Source organism: Fundulus heteroclitus, chromosome 2 (genome assembly GCF_011125445.2).
Source record: "Fundulus heteroclitus isolate FHET01 chromosome 2, MU-UCD_Fhet_4.1, whole genome shotgun sequence".
In the NCBI taxonomy this organism is placed as follows: Eukaryota; Metazoa; Chordata; class Actinopteri; order Cyprinodontiformes; family Fundulidae; genus Fundulus; species Fundulus heteroclitus.
Genome location: NC_046362.1, coordinates 38,718,172 through 38,735,634, shown reverse-complemented (window position 1 = coordinate 38,735,634; position 17,463 = coordinate 38,718,172). Strand labels below are relative to the sequence as shown.

General features: G+C 42.7%; 1 protein-coding gene across 1 annotated transcript in view; it reads left to right on the top strand.

The window, feature by feature from the left end:
• Window positions 1-17,463, top strand: part of cdh13 (cadherin 13, H-cadherin (heart)) — a 432,538-nt gene that overhangs the window by 270,404 nt on the left and 144,671 nt on the right. The window contains exon 8 of the mRNA XM_036126911.1: window positions 3,981-4,159. Within this exon, the coding sequence (XP_035982804.1) occupies window positions 3,981-4,159 (179 nt within the window). The remainder of the gene's footprint in view (window positions 1-3,980; window positions 4,160-17,463) is intronic.

Below are 17,463 nucleotides of genomic sequence, written 5' to 3'. Positions count from 1 at the left end.
CCTTCCTTGTGCACGTCCTATATTTCTCATATGTCCTTTGTTTCTTCCTTGCATCCTCCCTCCTTCCTTCCAGGTGTCATCCCTTGCTCATTTAAAGGCCTATTACTGCAGGCATATCTGCCATAAAATCATTGTGAGCTTCTGTATGTTATATTTAAAAAAGAGACTGGAAATGTGACTTTGTATTGATGGATTATTTACATGAAAAATGCACCAGAACCTCATTAAAGACTGAGCATCATCACAGGAAGCAGACAAAGTTGTGAAGCTGTCTCTGGTTTTCCATAAAAAGTGAAGCTAAATGAGGAAGGTCGAGCATTTTGGTCAATGTTTTACCTTCGGTTTGCTCTGAGATGCCTGCAGCCAGGTGAGCAGGTATGAGAGCTCGCTCTGGGCTCCCAGCATTGTGGCTTTCCATGTGTGAAGTGGAACTGAGTACAGGTAATGAAGGAGACAGGGCTGTGTAATTATTCTGTATCGGAAGGATTACCAGTTTACCTAACCGTTTATGGGTCACCTTGGAAGTGCAAATGCCAAGATGCCAAGGGAGCTACCCTCACAGCTCTCTGCTTCTGGTCACCTCCAGCTCCTCTGAAGACCCCTGCAGTGAACACGCAGGTCTTTACTCTGGACTCCATCAGCTCTTTTTGTCTAAGAGCAGAACGACTGTCAGAGATTACGGAGAGAAAGGAACGGAGATGTAAACGAGCCACGCTATACTGCCTTTGCTTTATTGCAGGATATTCTAATAAATATGTGGATCACAAAGGATCAGGAGAGGATTTCTGGACCAAAAACAATAAAATGAGGCAGTTTAATAATGCTAAAAACTGATTTGTGTGAGATAACTCAGGCATTGAATATATGTGGAAGTCTTTTATTGTTCTGTCAATTTTCTACATGACTGAAAACAGATAACTAATAATTGTGATTTAAAAGATATCCCAATATTTAAATAGATGTCCTGAAATTCGACAAACAAAAAGATCCGTCATACGCGCTGACTGATTGGGAATAGTGTCTTCTGCCCCCATTGGACAAATAGAAAGGCGTTTTTTTTAAAGAGATAACCTGGCGCGGTGTGTAGAGGTGTTAGTGAATCCATGCTGGGCACATCTCTGGGTGTGGGGATTGAATGCGTGTCACACTGAATTGGTGCAAGAGTAGCTCATCACCGGTAAAAGATGAGGACTGGGGTTGGAAGGTGGCTCTGGAATTGCCTCCTTTTTCAGCTTGTATGAAGCGAGCTGGTCCGTCCATTTCCCTCCTATTACCAAGTGAAATGCATGGTGCCGTTAGGGGTGACGTGACAGAAGGGACTCTTTAACGGGATGGGTGAATTTTACAGAGGACACCTGAGTAATGACAGTCTAAAGTTTGCATTTTGCTGCAAAACCTGGAAATATGTTGCAAACCAGCGGTAATTATGTCGGCTGATGCCTCTCATGGCTAAAAAGATCTTTTCTAAATGAGTATTAATCCCTACAGCTAGTGTGTTGTACGTTTGCCAGGGTGGGATAGGGTTCTAAAGAGTATTTCCTCTTATCTTAATTACCCTAAAGTAAATGCAACCTTTTCAAGGCTGATTTTTACTCAGCAACATGGAACATTTTTCTGCTGGAGGTAATTTTCCTGTTTCTGTTTTACCACGGCTCTCAGTAGGTTGTGTTTTTACCGTGGAGTTCAAAACTGGGCTGTTGTCATTTTGACTGACAGGGTAAAAAAATGTCCTGTCATCTTTTATTTTTACAAGTCACTTTATTTGTGAAATGATTACTAAACATTTAATAGCATTTATTTTCATTTATTTTAATGTATATATTATCTGAGCAAGCTGACCAGAGAATCCACATCAACCAGATGAATACATGCAACTTTTTCTCCTCTATGACCAAAAACACTGAATGTGGTCCCAGTGACCTCCATACCCATACCCCCCCCCCCCCCCCCCCCCGCGCTCGCTCGCTCCGTAGATGCCGAGGGGCGTTTACTTGTTTGTTCGTCATCTTCCACAGCATCAGTCCTTCTTTTTCACCTCTATAATCAACATCATTGTTGGTGCTTTTAAAGAAACTTCGGACATTCAGCTGCTGTGAAATTAATATGCAACTAATGCAACTAATTAATAAGCAAACTCCCCACCAAGTGGTCAGGGGTGTGAATCTGTCAAAATGAGCGATGGCCTTCAGAGATCTCTGTCACTTTTTAAAAAAAAATCTATGAAAAATGGAAAATATTTGGTTAACGTGACCCTTGGCTGACGCTAATGCCGCTTTGCTGCATGCGTGTTACTGCTGCAGTTTCAGGGATATGAGGAATTAGAGGCAGAACAAGGAAGAAACCAGCAAAGGAAACCAGGGAGCTTTTATTCAGAGGGAAGTGTGGAGAAAGGTGTGACAGGAACAGGTGAGATCAATCAGGGGAAGGCGAGGAAAAGCTGACACTAATGAAGGCAGAGGAGCTGAGGGGAGGAGAGCAATGAACAAGATCTGAACAGAAAAAAAAACACAGGAAAAGGATTTAACAAATAATAATATAAAAGAAATACATGAATGAACTCGGAACCTACTCACAAATCAGTGAACTAAAACGGCTACAATGGAAAAAATAACAGATAAAAATGAGAAAGCCAGGACTAGGGGTCATGTCAGTAACTGAGATAAATGTTCAATTAAGAGACGAAAGGAGATCCAGTTACACAAAGAAAATCATAACTGATAAATCTGTCACATGAATTGCTTTTCATAAACTATGTAGCATTGCTTCCATAACAACCAGCGTCGCTTCATGCATGCTCAGTATGAGGGATTGCTGCAAAGCCATCAACAATGCAGACGACTGTCCACTGTGGTTCTGGTTCTGCTGGAGGTTCTCCTCCCTGTTAAAGGGGAGTTTTCCTCTCCACTGTCGCTTCATGCATGCTCAGTATGAGGGATTGCTGCAAAGCCATCAACAATGCAGACGACTGTCCACTGTGGCTCTACGCTCTTTCAGGAGGAGTGAATGCTGCTTGGAGAGACTTGATGCAACCTGCTGGGTTTCCTTAGAGAGGAAACTTTCTCACCAACCTGGAGGATCTGATGGAGTATGACTTTGGAAAGAGCCTTGACAATTGGAGCTATATAAATAAAATTGATTTAACTCCTAAAAAGACTGTTTACTCACCTTTGAAGCAAGAGACGTGTGAGATTAAGATCTAGTGTTTCACTTGAAATTATTATCTGGCAGTGACATTATGTGTGACTCAGCCAAAGTTTATAATAGTCCACAGATGTTTCATAATTAAAGTCTGTGAAGGATGTCCTCATGGCGCACTAAACACACAAATCAGCTGCTTCTTCTTCTTCTTTCAGACCTAAAAGCAGCCGGTGGTAATAAACTATCCAGATGAGGTGGGATTATTTTAAAACATAAATTATATAAAACACCTTAAAATATCAGTTTTAATTCCTGACAAACAGCTTTAAGGAGAATGCTATTTTCTCTCTGCCTCCACAGATATTGAAGCACAAATGTTAACTCTTCATTGAATTAATATTTGTACAAAAAGACATGTAAATTTGTTGAGTAAAGCACAGGAACATTCAACATTAGAGCCTGGGTTTAAATGTTGGGTTTGCAAATATATTTCCCCTGATTCATAATTTAAAGTGGATACAAGATAAGATCTACGAAGTTTAGATGAGAAAATGGCAGAAACAAAATGGTGGGAATAACAACTAAGTTATCACATGTACAGCAGACTCCCACCCCGAAACTCCAGCTTTGGTTCACGGTTCCTCCAGAAAACCTTTAGGCCTCACTGCCAGGCTGGTTAGGGATGTGGTTCTTCTTCAGCAGAAACGTCGGACATAAAATAATGACCCTGGTTCCTTAAGCTGTGGTGGTGAATCACATTCATGATTTAGCTTCTACCAAACTCACCGAGTCCTGCCAGATGTCTTTATTCTGTATTAACACTTGGATTCTTGTTTCTCCAGGAACCACGGTGATGACAATGACGGCGTTCGACGCAGACGACCCTGGCACGGACAACGCCGTCCTGCGTTACAACATCATCAGGCAGTCGCCGGACAAACCTTCGCCCAACATGTTCTACATAGACGCTGAGAGAGGCGACATTGTGACGGTCATCTCCCCAGCGCTACTCGACAGAGAGGTGGGTTACCGCGGTGGTCCCAGTCCAGACCGGGCGGTCAGAAGGGTTCTGCTGGTCAGCAGCAGATCTTTACGCCTGGTGTTCCCCAGCAGAGAGGGGGGGGGGGCATAGTGAGCCTCCTTAAAGCGGTCCTGTGTATCTTTGCATGAGGGTTTGTTCCAGCCGGCAGAATCCAGATGAGCGTCTCTCCATTTCCCCGTCTAACCCGAGCGAGACGACGGGATGATTGCTTTTCTGGCAGGGTGACGAATGCCAGAACATCGATTGGGTTCGCTGGTGGAAGAGGAATATTAGCTGTTGTCAGACACTTAGCGAACAGTTTAATTGAGGTGATACACACTCATCCGTCGGTCCTGGTGCTGTCCAACAAGCCTGGCTGAAAACCTGCCATCCGGAACTGCTGCAACCGTGGTGGCTAAGTGGCCTGATGAGCCAATCTCAGAGCCGCCGTACTCTGCTTAATAGAGGTGTAATTGATTAAAAGTACAATGAAATGAGATGTAATCATAACAGCCAGCACCGTTAGCTGCCTTTGTCTGCTGGGCAAACATAACGTTGAAGAGCAGGAGCCGGTGCTGACTCTGGTTCATTCTTTCTTTAACAACAGTAAGAGCACATTTATCCCACTAATACGTGGCTTAAAGCAACATATGAGGCGAAATACAATCCACACCAGATATTTACATACGCCATGTAGAAAGAAAGTTTTTTATTCCCTGTCTGAACTGAAATCAGTTTAAAGGTTCTCTGTTTTAGGTCCTTTAGGATAACCAATTGATTTATTTTTGCTAAATGTCAGACTGAGAGAGACATTTTCTTTTAAACTTTCTTCACATTTAAAAGTTTCAGTAAGATTCAGGAACACAACATTATCATTATTATTTATCTATAAAGTGCTACACAGGTAGGCCTACATAAAAACTAAAAGCTGAACAAAACTGAGTGCTTTAAATAATAAGAAATAATACTAAAGCAATAAGTAAAACATAAGGCTGACAGTATAAGTAATAGAAGAAGAAACTTTAGAAGAAACTGGGTCTCTGGAATTAAATGCCTGTTTAAAAAGATGATTTTTTAAAGGGACTTAAATCATTTAAAGATCCAGCAGACCCCCCCAGAAAGAGGAAAACCCGTCTCCTCTGGTACCGACCCGAGTCCTGGAAGAACCGAAAGCTGTGGATCTAGAGATCTTTGAGATCCACTCGGTGCATCTGGCTGTAAACGATCTTTGAGATGAAGAGGTGTCAGACCATTTGGACATTTAAAATCTAAAAAACTGTAAAAGAAACAGGCAGCCAGAAGCACGGTGATGGGTTCCTGCCGTCTTGTTCTCGTTGGGAGACAGGAAGCTGAATTCTGAACCAGCTGTAAACGGCGAGGAAGAGATGGGTCCATCCCACCATAGAAGAAGTTGCAGTGGTCCAGTCCAGAATCCAGGAGCATTCAGGAAGAAGACGGGTTCTCTATCCCAGAGAAGAACAGGTTCTGATGCTAAAAGGTTAATTAATCTGCTGAAGCTGGTATGAAAACATCATCAACCAGAGGAAAACGGGTCGTGGACCAACATGGGCTGAACTCAGAGAGGAAGCTGTCCAAAAGCAGCATAACAGAGATAATAGTTTAATGAATGCTCTCAGGGATATGGACCCTGATCTTTGGAGAGATGTTCTCTGCTCTGATGATACTAAACTAAACGCTTTAGACTGTGAAGTTCAGCGTGGCAGCATCATGCTGTGTGGCTGCTTTGCTGCTGGAGGGACAACATCTGGACACATCAGCCCAAAGATTGAAGCTTGGAGACAAGCGTGGACCATGTCCCTCAGGGAACCACCTGATTTCTTACAACCTGGCCTAAGGACAGCAGCCTGGTGCAGCTGGACCTCAGTCCCAGAGGACGTCTGTGATTGGACCTGAGCAGAACGGTCCAGACCCTGACCCAGGTACAAGAGTTCTGACCCTGACCCGGGTACAAGAGTTCTGACCCTGACCCTGACCCAGAGTTCTGTTAAGTTTCAGCCAACTATTGTGAGAAGCTGGTAGAAGGAAACCTGATGCATTGGAGCCAACTTTGACGGTTTAAAGGTGATTCTACCACATAATGAGGAAATGGATAGAACTGTCTGAATTTGAAATAATTACTGAAAAAACTTTTCACTCTCTCTCTCTTTGGGTTTGAGGGAACAAACTTAAACATCTTCTGCAGTTTGTAGATCTTAAAGTAGATGCCCTGACTTCTGATGGTTTATTTCATGCAAACAAGCCGGATCCAGTCTGGTGTGAAAGGCGTCAGAATTCAGCGTGGAGAGGAGGAGGAGTGGGATGAAACCTGAGCTGGTCATCTTTTGTGTTTACACGCTTTGTTTGAGGAATAAGTGAAGCGAACGCTTGTTTTGTTTCTCCGTTATTTTAAAGCCTTCAGACTATGATAAAAGCGAGGTGTAGTATTTTCCTCTAAGACGGGAGCCTAGTCGCACCGACCCCTGCAGGGTTGAAATGTTTTGGCCGCTGAAAAGCCTAAAGTGCAGCTTATGATTCATTCATATTCAGGATCTATTCCCTCAGCTCCAAGTGGGCCGGCTTCTTCACAAACATCCCCAGGGTTTCAGCACATGTCCAGCCGCTGCGTTTTCTTTCTGTAATTTAAAAAACTGGAGTAGTGGGCAAGATTTGTCATATTGGACCTCGCTGCCTAATAGATCTGAAGCCACTCACTTCAGCAGAAATTCATGAATTTGACTCTAACATGACACCCATCATTTCATCCCACATCTGCCTATTTCTGCATCATGCGCTGACAGAAAAGAAAATAACTTTTCACACTGAAAGAAGGCAGAAGAAGTGGAAAAAGCAAACAGTTTGTCGACAATATGTTGCTGAAATTCCTGCGACACGATCCAGGTGAGGCCCTCGGTGTTTCGGCGGACACCTGAGCTGCCCCCAGGAAGAAGAAAGGAAGATTGGAAAATCAATTTTGTCAAACGGAAATCAGTTGAAGCGTCCTTTGCTGCTTGCTCTGCCAACTAAAATCCTTTCTAGATAATCACATGAATCACATGTCGCTCTGAAACGCCACGCAGGCGGAGATCGATGGCCGGACGCCGGGTCTGACAGCTAATATTCCTGTTAGGATGAGCTTGGCTTTAAAAGCCCGATATCATCCAGGAGAGACGTTATCCTTTATTGTTATGTTATCAAATCGCAGACGTCATCTGCAACAACGTTAGAGCCCAGGAGAGTCAGTCTGCCGCTCAGCACGCTCAGATTCTTTTATCCAACTGTACATCATGACTAATTAAGGCTAATTTGATGCGGAAAGTCAAATATAGGATAATGTGGCTTTTCCATTGAGGAAAGGGTAATTAGAGAGCCATCACCAGTAATTATTTAAACAGTTTTCTCATGGTGGAATAATAACATTCAACTTCACTGAGCTTTAAAATGAAGAATTAAGCTCACAGGTTCTAATTTCTGGTGCAGATTCTCAGAATCTCCCATCCAGGCTCAAAAATATACATACACTCCTGTTCATTTTTACATAAATGTGTCTTCAGAAGTTGGAGACAAATGTTTTGTGTTGTTGTGAACAAGCCTGTAGCTGAATTTATGCCCATTCCTCTCATCACATTCGATGAGTTGTATTTAAACTTGGTGGGTTGCTGGTACTAGTTCAGCTTCAATGATAATCTATACATTTTAGATAATTTGGAGGTCAGAACCATTTCAGAAGCCTGATGTTAGCCTGTTTCATCCTGGATCCGTGTTCTGATGGGACAGCCAATGGTGTCAAAGTTTGGATCATCTACGTGTTGATTTGAGGTGTTATGGATTGTGGAGCTAATCATCCTTCTATACATTTAATGCACGTTGTAGGATGTACCGACTATAGGATACAAAACTGTCCCACAAAGAGACAACTCAGCAGGAACCCACAGCAGTGGCCTTCCTCACAGCACCGCCCTGCGGAGATGCTAACCCTGGAGCCTTGCTTCTGGACGCGGCAACCTTCCCTTCCCAGGAAACGCTGCACCCTGCATATAACAGAGGAGAGTTTTACTCTGAGATGGGCAGAGAATTTACTCCTGCCACGATGTCATCAGCATGCATGATTTCCACTAGTTGTAGTTTTAGCGGGGATGTGCACCACGTTGTATCAGTCAGCTCCACTTCACCTCGTGATCATGTGACCTGCTTTCTGATCTTGGCTTGGTTTCTGGGCACCTCCACAGGTGATCGTTCTGAGCCCAGCTGATCATGTGCAACAAGCCTGCAGAGGAATAAAAGCGTTTCGTGCAAACACACCAAAACTCCTGCGACAAAGACGTCAAAATCACAATCTAAGACCATGCAACAAACAAACAAAAGACAAAATCATCACTGGACATAAAATCAGGACTGTTGGTCCTCCGAGGAAGAACTACTGCTAGTCGTGGGTCGGCCCCAGAGCAGCAGAACTGACTGAGCGCTTCCTAAATGCGACTCCACCGCCCAGACTCCCAACATTCCCAATTTTATGTTGTTGTTGTTTTTCCATAGGCAGCAGAAGGCTTCCAGGTTGCTACTTTTAGCAGATTTAATCAAGCTTTAAACTGGTTCTTTTGCTGCCAAGACTTACTAAATTAGCATTTTCCCACGAGCTGCACTACTGTTTACACACATGGACCATCAAGTGGAGCGATACGGACTAACAAATAACGCGAAAGCTGATTGGCTGGCTGCATGCTTTTAGTTGTAAATACATTTAATAAAGCACAATTCAGAGTCAAGGGAGCATTTTATTGTGCATTTGACATTCCTCTAAATGAGCGTAAGATATTTAAGATCTATTTTAAAAAATTACCACTTGAACATAATAATTCTGTGATTTTAAGCCTATAAGGCCTTAAATTTAGATTTTCTATTTCAAGGCTTTTTAAGACCCTGTGGTATTACAAATAAATTATAGAAAGGGAACTTTGAATCCAACAAATTGCTATTGTTATGATTCTTTTTATTTAGATACACTTAAGGCCTGATCTTCAAAAATTACTAAAAAGGAGTGGTAAATTGCGTGGGCAAAACAAATTGCATGTGCAATAAGTGGGCGTGTTGCAGCAGATGAGACGTGCAGAACCAGTCCGGCCATTTAAATCAGGGACCTGCATTTGCTGCTGGCAGCATATTTAAAAGATGAAGCAATGGAGTTAGAGGTAATAAAAATAACAGACACCAGGTAGGAAGTGAAAGAGCCAGCCCTGATTAGGAAGAGAGCAGCAAGCTTTCATTCATCATTGTTTAAAAGTGAGCACAAAGAAAGATGCTGTCTTTAACTTCAAGCTGCCTGTAGTCATGGTTACATGCAAAACATTTTGTTTTTAAGGTAAATCTGATAACTGTGCATGTCAGAGTGGTTCCACCGTGAATAAAGCCCGGTGCAGAGAAATGCACATCATGATCAGAATAATTTGATTGTGTGCCTATATAAACGGTACAATCTGATTATTTTTTTCTTTTTCAATCCGAAAACATTTCGATCCGATTGTGAAAGTTTATGTTAACATAACTACTGATAGAAAATATCCGCCACCGCATGCATGGAGCTGCTGCAGGGCTCGTTCTGTGACAGCCTGCTGCATCCCAGACACTCTAAGGAGCGCTTCCACAGGTTCTTCCTGCTAGACTTAAGGCAGCGCCTAGGCAGGTCTGGGGCAGTTTGGGGAACGCACCTCTGGGTGTGTTCCTGGCAACGCAAGGCCTCAGTCAATCGTTCCGATGGACGGTTGTACTGGAACTGAAATTTCGATTGTAATGCAAATTGCAGTTGACTAATAAAATTGATTGATTGATTGATTGATTGATTGATTGATTGATTGATTGATTGATTGATTGATTGATTGATTGATTGATTGATTGATAGACTTTAGAACCTCTGCTGCTCTCAACAGACTCAGTAACTGTTCACAACAGGCTAATTGTTGCCTGGGTTCTGATCCAACCAGGAATCGTTTACAATGTCTCTCAGATGCTGATGTTTGAACGTTTTTTTTAGCTTCTCTCTGAGTATTTGTTGGTGCAGTCATGCTTATTGCACAGTTTTCTTATAGCATTCTGTCTTCAATTTTGATTTAAGCATTGTGTTTTTACCTGAATATGCCATATTATCAATTATCAATCAGACAGTATTTTTTTATCCCTTTCTGGTTAATTTATTCTCTTCTGCTTTGCGAGGAGCTTTTTTATACTGTTCAATCTAGTGTGTGACTCTGGTGTTTCCTGTCTGTGTTTTTGTCACTTTAACGCCTGAATTTCCCCAATGTGCCACAATAAAGGTGTTTTTATTCCATTCTGTTCCTAATTATTGGGGTTTTGTCAAGCTGTGTGCTCTCCTTACATGGAAAAAGAAAGACGCCATGTCTGTGCACTGGATGTTGGAGGAGCCTCTGATATGTGGATCAGGACTGGATGTGAGTGATCGCTCCATTCCTGGGCTAGCAAGGGCACTTTGTGATGCAAAGGTCGTAGGCTTGGAGCAAACAGCAGAGTCGGTGCTTTATTCCAGCCAAGGTCCCGTGCTGAGAGTGAACTTAATGCAACAGATCCAAAAGACACTGGACCCTTGGACTGAAAGGGTTTCTGTGGCTAAGAGGATTTTCTGTTAAAGTACGACAACAAGGCAAGGCAGGTCTACTGGTGAAGCGTTTTTCAGTAATAAGACAATTCAACACGAACAAAACAAAGAAAACATAGAGAGGAAGGCACATTGCAGCTGAATGGTAGCAGCAGGTCAGGATTGGTTGGACTGTAGACTTATTCTAACAATGTTTCAGTGAAATACAACAGTTTAAATGGAGCATTAACATTCAAAGGCAACTCTAAACAAATAGTTTCTTAACCTTGATTTAAAGGAACTCAGAGTTTCTGCTGATTTACAGTTTTCTGGGAGTTTGTTCCAGATCAGTGGAGCATAGGAACTAAATGCTGCTTCTCCATGTCTGGTTCTGGTTCTGGTTCTGGTTCTGCAGAGCAGGCTGGAGCCAGAAGACCTGAGTGGTCTGGAGGGTTGATGCCCTGATAACAAGTCTGTGATGTATTTAGGTGCTAATTCAGGGATTTATAGACTAACAGAAGGATTTTAAAGTCTATTCAGGCAGACGTGAGAAGAACAGATATGTTCTACCAAACCTGCCAGATGAGTTCTCTGGTTTCCATTTGACTCCAGGGTTCACAGGTTGTAAAGGTCCTCTGCTGAAAATCTGACGTTCTGAGGACCTCGGTCTCCAAAGAGCGAACAATCAGACTTTTTACCTGAATTGGTTAAATAGTAAACGGGACACCGCCTGCTGTGTGGTGGGACTGACTTTACTCTCTATAGTCTTATTTTCCATCGATCAGTGGAGGATTCTTCATAGAGCAATTTCAACAAACTCTTTTCTGTCACTATTTAATGCTGACATTTTGAATGCATGTTTTTATAGAGAGCCTCTTTTTAACCTGCTGAAACAGACTTTTTGGCATTGTTTCATCTATAACTATTTTCATTGCTGATGTAAGGCAAAATGAAACGTAAATTAAGAAGTAAAACGCTAAATGTATTGATTGGTGAAGCTAAATTGTCTGTCTACCTGGAAGCTGAATGTTAGAGCCGGCCTGTTTCCCTGCAGTCAACCAGACGTCCTCAGCAGAGTTACAGGGGATGGAAAACTAGTTTTTGCTGTTATTGTGAACATTAGTAGTTGGAATAAAATAATATTTTAAAGATCAATTGTTTATCTTCTTCCCGTCTGTCGGTCCTGAATTCATCTGTCGCTGCTGTTTACTGGGCTTGATTATGCGGGGGTCCTGTTCTGTTGTATCAGAACATTTTAACAAATATGAGTTCATGCACACGACGTCAGACGGATCCCCAGCTGAACCGAACCGTAACTCAGCTCCCGTTCACCCGTGTGAAGCCAGAGTTACAGCTTCATGTGAAGAGATGCAGCTCTTTGGGGATTTCTCCTTCTGTGCATTTAAATGCCTTCTGAATGTGTGCAGAAACTACATTTATGCTAAAGGGAAGGGAGCTAATGACCTGTTCAGACAGATGTTCCTCACACTGAGCAGAACTTCCTGACCATCCTGTTTTGTGAAAAATCTCAGCTGAACGATCCAAGAGCCTCGTTCACCTCTGATTTTGCTTTTCACCTTCCTTTGTCACAGCCTGAGTGCAGAACATTGTTTCTGTGAAGCTGTGAACCCAGATGTGAATCAGAGCCGAAGTCCATGAAGTTCCTGGAGTCTGATCAGGTCTAATATTTGTGATGCAGTGTGAAGTCTTCACACAGCAACATTATTAATACGCGTGGCCTGTGGTCTTTTCATTTATAGCATTTTCACTACTTCACACCAAAAAGGATGTTGGGAGGTTGCCTTGATTCCTCAGAGGGAAGATTTTCCTGGTGATAAAGTTCTGCAGAAAATGAAAAATAACGGCAACTGAATGAGAAGTTTAAGTGCAGCGATGGAAGGATCACATTTCTGGACAAATACATCTCTGGGTGCCAGACAAACACCAATCATTGTAATCTATTTAAGTCCACAGAGTGTTTGTATGCAGGCCGGCTGTAACCAGAGAGGACAGACTGCTAATGGCGCGCTGACTTTCTGACTCACTAATGTTCTCTGGCCAATCTGGAAGCTGTCACTGCTGCGGACGCCCAATCGATGGAGGCGAACGACCCCTCCGTTCCCCTCCGTGTTCTACAAAGCTGAATTACACGGGGATGGAGTAGAATGTGTGCTTGTGCATACGTGTGTGAAGACATCAGTCATATAGCTGGGTGTGTCCTGTTGGGCACAAAGACAAAAGTAAATCCTTGCAGAAGCATTTTGTGTGTCGTCACATTCAGACTAAAAACTGCTCTGTATTTTATAGGGATTTATCGTGACAGACCAACAAAAATGGTGCCTAGTGATATGAAGGGAAACATTTTCCATGGCTTATAAATTATTAACTAATAAGAATCTAAAAAAGTGAGACGTGCATTTCTGTTCAGCTCCTTTTAGCTCTGGAGGAGCTGCAGAGATCCTCAACATGATGTCCTGCAGTCCTTAATATGGACTTTATGAAAGTCATTGTTGAAAGAATGTCACAACAAACGTGTTTGCTGATTGTCAAATAATGTAGGAGACACAGCAGACTGTTGGTGAAGGTCTTCGGATCAGATTAGATCATAATTGATCTTTTTGTGGTGAAAAACTAAGACTGTAAATCCCCCTGAACACACCATCCACAGCGTGAAACACGGTGGTGGCAGCATCATGCTCTGGGGATGATTTTGCTCAACAGTGAAAGAATAGCTGGTCAGACTTGATCATATTCACATGTTAGAATGGCCTAGTCAAAGTCCAGATCAAAATCCAACTCAGGATCTGCTCCCAGATTTCTCTGTCCAATCTGACTGAGCTGCAGCGGCTTTAAGTCTGCAGACGCTCAACCCTGATGGAGGGTAAGCCCAAAGTCACGGTAGCTCTGGGGGAGCTGCAGAGATCCCCAACATAATGTAGAAAAAAGAAAAGTGGTTAATCAAAGACTCAAATTTATTGTAACAAAGTGAGAAGATGGGTATGGACAGCTTTGAACGCAGAACTCTGGATGTTTAAGTGAATGTGAGATTCTGAGAAACCAGAATATCTTTTAGTTTTAGATGTTTGAGTGTTGGCTGCAGATTTTGTTTCCCCACTTCAGATTATTTTGCTTGTCTCAGAAGACAAAGAGTAATAATGACAGTCGGTGTTGTAGTCCGCTGTGACAGGAACGCAGCAGGAAGGAGGAGACGGCGTCAGGAAATCTGTTATTTATCTGCTGAGACAAGTCCAAGTGTCTGCTGTGAGGAGCTCCTCATCGGATATTATCTCCTTCTTTCTTCCTGCTTCTCCTGCTTCTCTTTCACAAGAAGGCGACTTTAACCTTTACTCACAACTGGATGTTTACACTTTACAGTTTTCCTCTTTAGTTTCTGCTCATCCATTAATCTGGCTGCGTTGCTTCGTCTACTGTCTTTCCACGATGAGGTGTAATCTCGGTTTTCTGTTGTGCATATTTCCATCACTGCACTGTAAACATCTTTATATTAAACGATGTGTTTGCGTTGTCTGTCCAAACGCAGAGTGGCAGATAAAATGGATGCAGGTAATTATGCGCTCCCAGCAGGAGCGTCTGCAGTGCTTGCAGTGACCTGATGTTTGTTTGGGGCGACCTTGACAGAATGCCTCCTGATGGTGCTGAGCTGATAAGAAAGCTTATCCTGTCTAATGGCTTATTTGGCCTGCTAGCTGGTGTGGCTGCACGCCTGTGAGCTGAATGAATGATGAATGCCAACTGAAACACTGGCTGCTTCCACTCTCAGGAACAAGCGCTTTCATTTTCAGCGCCGTGATCTCCCGCGTCCCTCCGACACTCCGGCTCCCTCATCCACCCGTCGCGCCTCTTCGTCACATTGATTTCTTGTTTATCTTCATTTCTCCCTTTGTCTTCATGCCTTACTGTCTAGCGTTTTTTTTGTTTCTGTCAGCCTCGCCTCCCTCGTTCTGTCAACACTTGGCTGTGGACATCCAATTACTCGCAGGTCATAGCATAACTATTGCGGTCTGAGCGGCGCCATTCAGCGCGGGCCTCAAACAGCTATTCAAATTACATCCTCTGCTGCCTCCAGAGTTGTCGCTCCGCAAAATGTTGCTTTCAAGCAGTTCTGAGGCCACCACCTAATCTGATCCCTCCACACATAATTGAATGTCAGTCTTCACATAAAGATGCTTTCCTCTCTTCAATTAGCATCTCGTTTCCTTGTGTCACAGCGGCGAGACAAAGCAGGGCGAGAGATATTTACTCCTCCCAGGTAGAGGCCGGAGAGAGTTAATATATTATGTCATTTATATGCAAATAATTCAGCGCACGGAAAAAATTGATAAGATTTCATTACCGTGGATTTTGATGTACACTTCAGTTTATAAACTGCCATTTATTCACCAATTATGATTCGGAGATTGGAAAGGTGTGAGAAGATGAGGTGGGTGAAGTGAGATGGAGGAAGGAGTAAGTCCTGGGAGCAGACGCCCCGCAGAGCGACTCTGGTGACGCTGAGCTGGACGAGATCAGAGGAGCAGCAGCGAGGAGGAGGAGGAAGATAAAGATTTTACTCCAAGCAGCAACACGGAGGCCAGAGTTCATGTTCTTCATCATCGCTTCAGATGTTCTGTCAGCGGTTCAGGCAAATATTTCAACTTGTTTTAGACTTAAGTTAACAGTCAAGAAGAAAGTAATACCGAGACTGAAAATGAACCAAAGCCAGTTTAAAGCAACAATAAACACATTTCTACTGAAACAGGAGACTTTTTAATTTAACATTCTATTTTGTATAATATGACTTCTTTTATTATCTTGCTTTATGCTCTGAAAGAACAAGAAATCTGGATTTTTCTGTTATTGTGTTTTCTCTAGAAACCCTCAGTTTGGTCAGTGTGACATCATTTCCCATGATGCTTCTACTGTGTGAGCGCTTCATGAAGCTGGTTTACCGTAGAAAACAAAGACGTCACTAGTTTCTGTCAGCTGAACATCGACTGCTGCAAACATCGTCACTTCCTGCTCAAGGTTTATACCAAGAAATGGGATCTTCTGCCCATTAGAAGATCTTCTCCTCTTGCTTTCACAGCGTTTTAGTCAAAGCGGCGGTAGAAACTGACCTGGGCTGATATAAGACGGATTTCATAACCTCCAGTCGCTCAGTTTCCCAGTAAAAACCATTTCAAGCAAAATGTGAAGCAAGATCAAAGGTTGTTTTACTAGAAAGGCGTTATTTTGCCTTTCTAGTAGGAGTTATTTCCACTGCTGCTAAAATAATTCAACAAACGAATGGTTGCAGTTGGAATAATCTTATTCCATTTAGAATAAACAATGCATTTAATTATTTACATAGAGTGATAGCATTTACATCATGTGGTCAGTCAGCAAAAAACATTAAACACTGAAAAATAATGTTGGAAGACATTAAAGGGCAAGTTTGTCACTTCTCAACCAATCTGCAGGAGAGATTTCTAGTTTTTATTGCTGTTGGTGAGCTGAAGTGTGGAACATATATTCTTCTATGTCTACCCTGATTTCATGTTAATTGTATTTATTTATTTTCCCTGATAGATGAAATGTAGCAGTTTACAGGCAAACGTGCTATGCGTGCAGAATATTGTCCCTGTTTCCCCTTCAGCTCCTTACAGAGTAACATTAAGAGTCCAATAAACTGCAGCCTCACACCTGCTCGTACCTTCATAGCTGCAGTTTTAACATAATTAATGTTTTTCACAACTGGAGCTTTCCTAAAGCCATCTGACCGGCAGTGGGCAGCAACAGGTCCTGGGTGGGGTGAGCTTTAAGATGCTGTCTTATTCATAGACGCAGAGGAAAACTCTGGCATGGCTTTTAAAAGCACTTTATATTATTTCTGGGATGTGACCTTTAGCGCTGCTCAGCATTCATCAACAGCTGACTCTGGCTCTTGGCTCCACCAATCATTGAATAATGTTTGCTCAGCTTAACGGGACCAAATCTAACGTTTACTCTAAAACACAAAACGTGTCCATCCATGAAGAGGTGGACATTTGTGTGCCAAGCTTTTCTGACGCTTTGGTTCGGCGTCTGGGACGGTTACAGTAGAATTGTCTTTACATCAGATAGCTGAGAGATTTAAAGTTGGAACTTTTTTCAACAAATGTTTTTGCTGAGCTTGAATTTTTATTTTTAGATTGTTTTCCCAACATCTGGACAGGCGACTCTTTATCTGGCGTCCATGTTTGTTATGAAGACAGCAGAAACACAACCACCTAGTAGTTATTTGTTAAATTAGGGCAAGTCCTAATCATTCACGGATGATATCACGGTTTTATATTTAGGTTTAAATTCACAGGCTTTTCTCCTGACGGCGGGTGAATTTATTCATGCAGCAGACACCAGGACAGTGACGTCTGCTTCACTTAACATCCCGTTAAGGCTCATTGCAGCTGAGTAGGTCACTGATGAAACACGTCTGCTGGCTCGGTCGTGTAATGCGTCTATTTCCCTGTTGTTGAAACCCAAGTTTTGTGCAAATGACTCTCAGAGATGAAAGCTGTTTGCACTGCAGCACGAAGGCCGCAGCAGCAATTACAATCAGAAAATCCTTTTTACACTTACATGATGGCCTGAAACCTGAAAAGCAGCTCCAGGAAGAAAGTGAAACACTTGAGTACATTACCAGGAGATCCCATTATAAAGAGTGTTAGCGCAGTGTCTCCGATGGCCAGTAGCCAGAGCTCTG